Source organism: Eurosta solidaginis, chromosome 5 (assembly GCF_040869045.1).
Source record: "Eurosta solidaginis isolate ZX-2024a chromosome 5, ASM4086904v1, whole genome shotgun sequence".
Classification (NCBI taxonomy): Eukaryota; Metazoa; Arthropoda; class Insecta; order Diptera; family Tephritidae; genus Eurosta; species Eurosta solidaginis.
Genome location: NC_090323.1, coordinates 268,872,843 through 268,879,527, shown reverse-complemented (window position 1 = coordinate 268,879,527; position 6,685 = coordinate 268,872,843). Strand labels below are relative to the sequence as shown.

Sequence of the window (6,685 nt, the reverse complement as noted above, 5' to 3'; positions counted from 1 at the left end):
TGTTTTCATCTATGTGGGCGATATATAGATCGTGGTCAAACAGTTTTGCTTCCCTTGGAGCCTTTTTATAAATCGCTATTGCTGTATTTGATATAGACCTATTACATTCGATATATGTCTTGTATAGATCGATGTCCAAGGCTCAGGTTTTGAGTACGAGCTTAAGCTACGTAGGGTTTTAAAATCCTACTTCGAGCTTAAGCTGATATAAGCAGTACATTTTTTTGTAAACGACCAAGTTGGCATGAATAAACTAAGTTTCACTTTAACTGCAGCTTTAACTCGCACATGAAAACAGGGCCTTAGCAATTTTTAAAAAGTAGGCAGCGGCACTCACCTTTCTCTGTGGCACCGTCGAAATTTATTTTCAAATCTTGTAGCTTTGAGATAAAAAGGGACTATTTTCAGGAATTACTTCGTGACTGTTTCGAGAAACACTTCGGGACCATACTTCGGTATTATTTACGGGTAATTTCAAATTTGGTTTGATAATCATATCTCCAATACTTGGGAATCATTTCGGAACTGCTTACGGAACTATTTTGTGATTGAGTCCGGGATTATTTCAAAATTGTTCCAGGAAATATTTCTGCACTGTTATAATTTCGGTAAATTCTCCGTATAAATTTGGACTATATTTTGTACATTTTTATTGTTTTCGCATATAAATTGTTCAAGTTATTTTGTTTTGGGGCAGACCCCGGATAATTTAATTTACTTTTTTAACACAGGAAATTGGTTTGCGTTATAATTTCATGACAATTTTTGTATCATTTGGTGACCAAGGCGAATCCGTACCAGGTGGTGGCAAAGCAAATTCAACCAATTCGCCGTGCAGAAGAATGTCAAGTCAAAAGAAAATGTTCATTGATACCGATTAACTGACACGTTATAGTACAAGGCGTTGTATGGAAAATAATCAAGAAGAAGCAATCAGCTGTTGGGATAATAACACATGGTACTGAATTCGCCATGTTTCGTGACTGTTTCGAGATAAGAATTTCGGCAAAGCAGAAACAAATTTTTTTTCAAAATTTTGTGTTTATTTGTACATTTTGTATAACAAGAATTTGTTATTTAAATAATAAATAAATTTGTGCATATGCATATCTAAGTCACAATACACAAAAAAAGCTATTGGCGCAAAGATTTGTTATCCGTGTTTATTTTCATTTTATTACGAATTAATGTTTGTGCACGTGTAAACAAGATACTGGAATACTATAGGATCAGAACTACATACATATCTATTACATAAGAAAAAATTTAATAAAGCAATAATAAATATTCATACACAAATATCTCGTCACTTCTCTGTTGTACTTTCGCCATAATTTTTGCATCATCTTTTGTCATTTGCTTATTTTATCACTTTTTTAATAATAATCGTATTACTAACTACTGAGTTATAAATCCATTTAAAGAATACATACAAATATACAATAATATTACAAAATGGTATATAATACAATTAAAACTAAATTAATGATTTTCATATGTGAATTGATACAATTTCCATTGCAATCATTTAAAATTAAAAAAAAAAGTTTACAAAAGTATATATTTGCTTAGAAATTAAAACTATCTAAGTTTAGTCCATAAAGTCTAGTTTAATTAATTTGTACATTATGTTATGCGAAGTTATGCACTTTTGTAAGAGCAAGTTTTTTGCTTGAATCTTTTGTCCAAAATGGTTATGTTATGTAAAAGCCTCTGCAAATTTTGCTACATGCAAGTTTTGATATTGAAAATGCTTTGAACAGCTTTTATCAAGTTTTTTTTTTTAAACTTCGTTGAAGCATTTAGTAATAAAAGCTCCTTTCGTTGGTGCCTTTTTCTTGGGTCTAAAGCTTTACTTCCGCATGATATTCATTCATCATCCAATCGTATGGCATGATTTATATGACCCTCTTTCTTTTCCATGGATGCTGGCTCCGACGCAGATATCACATTTATTTCAGTGTTGAATTGTGGCCTTGTCTCTGGCTTTTCCTCCTGCACGGAGTTTATCTTAAGCACATTATGCCGTTGTACAGCCGAAACAATGAATGAGATGATTAAACCCAAAAATATTGTCAGCAATGTACCGATCATCGAGTACCACATATAACTGAGTTTGAAGATCGGCCAGGAACTAAGGGTGAAAAAAATGTATGGAGTTCATTAGGTTTCAAATAGATTTAAAATTATGTATAAGGCTTCAGTACAATGCACCTAAAAGGGAGTGGGTAGTGCTGCTGTCGAAACTATCACAAGTATTCTCACATACCATCATGCACGCACTAACTGTAAACTCATGTAAGTGAACATGTGAAAGCACTAAATTTGCGTACAATTGCCGTAAGCGCGTAAACTTCTCAAAAAGTGTATCTTGACTTGTACCTAAGTAACAGTATTTGCATTTAACAATGGTCTCGATACGGGTTTCGATGACCAGATTACTTCCTTATCCTGCAGAAACCCTCTATTCTCAAAATTCACTCCAATTGGTGACCCACCGGCTACTTTTGGTCTGTCCGTTGAGTGGGAGCGAATGCAATCAAAAGTACATACCTCCCGCGCCTCCGATATATTGGTACTTAGGGCGCCACCATACTAGCAGGCCACCGAATAAATGCAAGTGGTCTTGTCAGGAGATTGAATAAAGTCTGCAAACTCAAGTATCCCGATCTCTCAACCTAACCTTACAGCGTTTCTCTTGCTACATTTGGAAACTTTTAAGCAGGGCAAATGACTGTCGAGTTTTGATTCTCTAGCAACGCATACTCTGACGACTGATTTAGATACAAAGTCTCGGTAAAGATTGTGTCTGTCTATAAAAATAAGTTTAATACCCTTAAGGGTATTATGGAATGGGATATAAATCAACTGGATATGGGCTTGATATGCAGATCATAGTTTGACAGGATATACTTGCTCCCGCCCCTCTTAACAAGAGCCCTTCAATTTTATATTATAGGATATGGGTTGCATATTACTGGTTTCTACCTCGATTCAAAAATAGTTTGTTCTAGTATGGCAAGTTAAAACAAAAAAACTATTTTTTTAAAGAAAGACATATTTCGATTTTCTCTTTGGATGGCTAAGTGGAAAAAGAACTCAAAACCTTATTTTTTTACCTGAAACCAGTTTGCGATCCCACCTCCAGCGTTGCAGGCAAATTTAACATCGTCACATTGACATTACAATCACAATGCGCCACAGAAAGCGGCAGCTCCATAGGATTCTCATTGACTATTTGCGCCATCACACCAATAAATATAACGATAGCTAGCGATAACAAACTGCCATAGAAAGCGCCTTTCGTATTGGCTGGCTTAAATGCAATACCCAGCACGAAAAGTCCTAAAGTAACGCCACCAATCAAACCATTCAAAGTCAATGTGGCTTGCAGAACACCTCCCAACTTCTCCACAATGAAGACCAACCCAAAGGATAATACACCATAACCCAAAGACATCCATTTAACATAGAGCGCTCCTTTATCTGGTGTAATTTTAATGTTCATGCCATTTACGAGCAAATCTTCACAAGTCACAGCGGACAGCGAGTTCAAAGCAGACGCCACCGTACCCAAACTGGCAGCAAAGATGCCCGAAACAAAAATACCAGCGACCGTGTAAACATTTTCATAAGTGCTAATGATATAGAAGGGCAGCAGTTGATCGGATGCTGTTATGCGTCCAGCGCTAAGTGGATCACAATCGGCGTAATGGTTGAAGATCATGAGGCCGGTGTAGAAGTTCATCAGGAATACGACAACCAGCCCAAGTATAGCAAAACCCAAAGCAACTTTAGCGAGTTTTAGTGATTTTAGTGACATGCATTTTTGTACTGAAGCCTGATTTGTGCAAAATAGGGAAGTCCAATAGAAGAACCCACCAATGACTACGGACCACACCGTATGACGTGTGGTGGGGTCAAAATTAAAGCTGTAAGAGAAAACGTGTTCAAATTAGTTTCTGTCCTAAGTGGTGTAGGTAGCTGAATTAGTGACTTACTTAAAGAACTCTAGACGATGACTATCTGCAGCTGTATTGAAGATCTCTATAGCATTGCCGCTATAAACAGTGCCCAACGCAACGACCAACACAAGTGAGACAGCTAAAACTGCAGCCTGAAGTAAAGGAAAAGGTGATATATTAAAAAACAAAATTGGAATTCTCACGTTAAACTAAAATGAAAAACCATGTTCCTCGATCTATGTTCCCCATTTATTAAATCCTGTTGGCCTAGGTCGAATAGAATCAGAAATACAAGGCTTTCCCAGAATAAAGAAATAATTTCAAAATTCTTTTAAAAACAAATCCCGCAATGCTCTTAAGAACAATTTCAAAATAGGCACAATAGTCTCTACACATTTATGACCCGAAATGTTTCATAGACAGTCATAAAATTGTTCTATTATAGATCGGAATCGATGCCGAAATGGTACCGAAATATACCAAAATTATACTTTAATAATTTCAAAATAATGATGATCCATGACACAATCCCAAAATTGTTCCGATAATATCGCAACAGTATCCTGTCGCAATGGTGTGGTGGTAGCGTGCTCTGCTTACCACACCGAAGGTCCTGGGTTCAACTCCCGGGCAAAGCAACATCGAAAATTCAGAAAAAAAGTTTTCCGATTAGAAAAAAGTCCTAAGCCGGGTCGCCACCCGGCAGTGATTTGGCAAATACTCCGAGTCCCAGCGAATATTCTTCTGCTTTGCATCAACATGTAGGTCCCATCCCCCCAATTTGTAGGAAACATTTAAAGAAGCACGACGCAACTTGTAAAGTGAAGCTGGACCTAAAGGGAAGCTGGACCTAAAATCTCTTTGGAAGTTATCGCGCCAAGTATTTATTTATTTTTTATCCTAAAATAGTAATTCGGACAACTATTTCAAAATAATGAAGTAAAGACCCCGAAGGCAATACGGAATTCATTTTGCAGTGATCCCAAAATAACCTTAAAATATTGCAAATATTAACCAGAGCTATTACCGAAATGATATGAAAACAATTCTCGCAGTATCCCCGAAGCATTCTTAAGCTATATCGAAATATACCCAAATTATACCGAAACCAATATAAAAATAATCGCTAAATGATCTCGAAAGGATCTTGAAATTATACGATACCGAAGTAGTCCCAAAGCTATACTAAAATGGTTTCGGAACGGTCTCGGAAACTATTAAAAATTAATCCAAAGACAGATAGATGATCCGGACATGGTTCCGAAATAATCTTTATATGGTTACAAAATTATTACGTAATGATCCCTCAACACTTCCGAACTTATGTCGAATAACTAAGCAAATGTCCAGACCAGAAAAACACCCGAAACTACTCACAAAAATTTCCGGAAGTGCTTCTTAAACTATCCTGAATTCAATTCCAAAAGGGCCAAATTTTATCCACATGTTTTCACCGTTCTGTCTTGGTTGAGGGACAAAGCAAATTTGTGAAAAAACAAATATCCAAACGTTCCTACACCCAGATATCGGAACATCCCAGCTTTCATGATTGAAATATTACTAAGATCGTCTGCTTCTTCAAAAAGAACTCGATTAACTCACCTGAAATGTGTCGGCTATAACTACCGCCTTCATGCCACCCTGCGAGGAGTAGAAGACGCAAACTAAATAAATTAATATCACAGCAACTTTTGTGTTTAAGCCAGTCGCTTTTGAGAGCGCAATCGCAGGCGCTAGAACTGCTACAGCAGTGTAGAAACACATCTAAAAATAAGAGTTGAGAATAGTTTTGTATTAATATTTCTGTTAGGGAATACGAGTCTTCGTCTATTCAATGAAAACTTACTTGTATTACATACAAGACCGCGCCAAGGATGCGTATCTCTTTACCAAAGCGTATGCCCAAATATTCATAACAACTCGTTAGCTCCATTTTGAAATAGATTGGATAAAATATTTTGACAGCCACAGGTATAACAACAATCATGGGTATAACTGAAAAAAGAAGAGAGAACCTGAAATTATTTATTAAGTACTTTCCAAAGAACCCAGGCAAAACTCACCGATGAACACAAATTGTGTGCCCTGCAAATACATCTCGGATGGATTTCCTAACAACTCGATCGCCGTAATAAAACTCGTTGTCAAACTCAATGTTACCGGAAATATTGACATGCCCGATCCCAATAGAAAATCCTCTGATGAGCCGCCTGATTTATTGAAGAACCCATAAAAGATGCCAATACCCAACGAAATAACCAACATCGAAATCAGAATCGTGTAGTCGTAGCCGGAGAAAGCGGCTTTGTGTGAAGGATCGTTGCATTCTTCTTTCTCAGTGGGTGCTTCGTCCTCTTCTCTCCTCAATTGTTTCTTATACATTTTCACCAGCAACTCCGCAGTTAAATCAAAGTTACGTTTTTCAGCAGCGTCAGAATCCATTGCATCCAACATAGCAAGCGGTGAATCAGTCGGCGCCGCATAAGTGGAGTCGCCACGCACCAATAAATAGGGTGGTGATATCTGATGCAACTTTTGAGTTCCTGGTGTATTTGTGGTGCCTGCTAGTTGGTACTTTTGCGTGTTGATATCTGGCACGGCTAAGGTGCTAGTATAATGTGCCAAAGCGCAAAGGAACAATAATTTGAGTAGCGTTGCCATTATTTGAGACATTTTTTGTGGGATTTTCTTAACAGTCAATATTTTTTTATTTGATCTTT

General features: G+C 37.0%; 1 protein-coding gene across 1 annotated transcript; it reads right to left on the bottom strand.

The window, feature by feature from the left end:
- Nucleotides 1–1,135: 1,135 nt before the first annotated feature.
- Nucleotides 1,136–6,638, bottom strand: LOC137253476 (sodium-coupled monocarboxylate transporter 1). The gene is made up of 6 exons (XM_067790447.1): nt 6,029–6,638; nt 5,812–5,960; nt 5,568–5,729; nt 4,002–4,117; nt 3,120–3,932; nt 1,136–2,134 (listed from the first exon to the last, which is right to left on the bottom strand). Exons 1-6 carry the CDS (start codon nt 6,636–6,638, stop codon nt 1,870–1,872), a joined length of 2,115 nt encoding a protein of 704 aa, XP_067646548.1. The 3' UTR covers nt 1,136–1,869.
- Between the last annotated feature and the right edge of the window lie 47 nt (nt 6,639–6,685).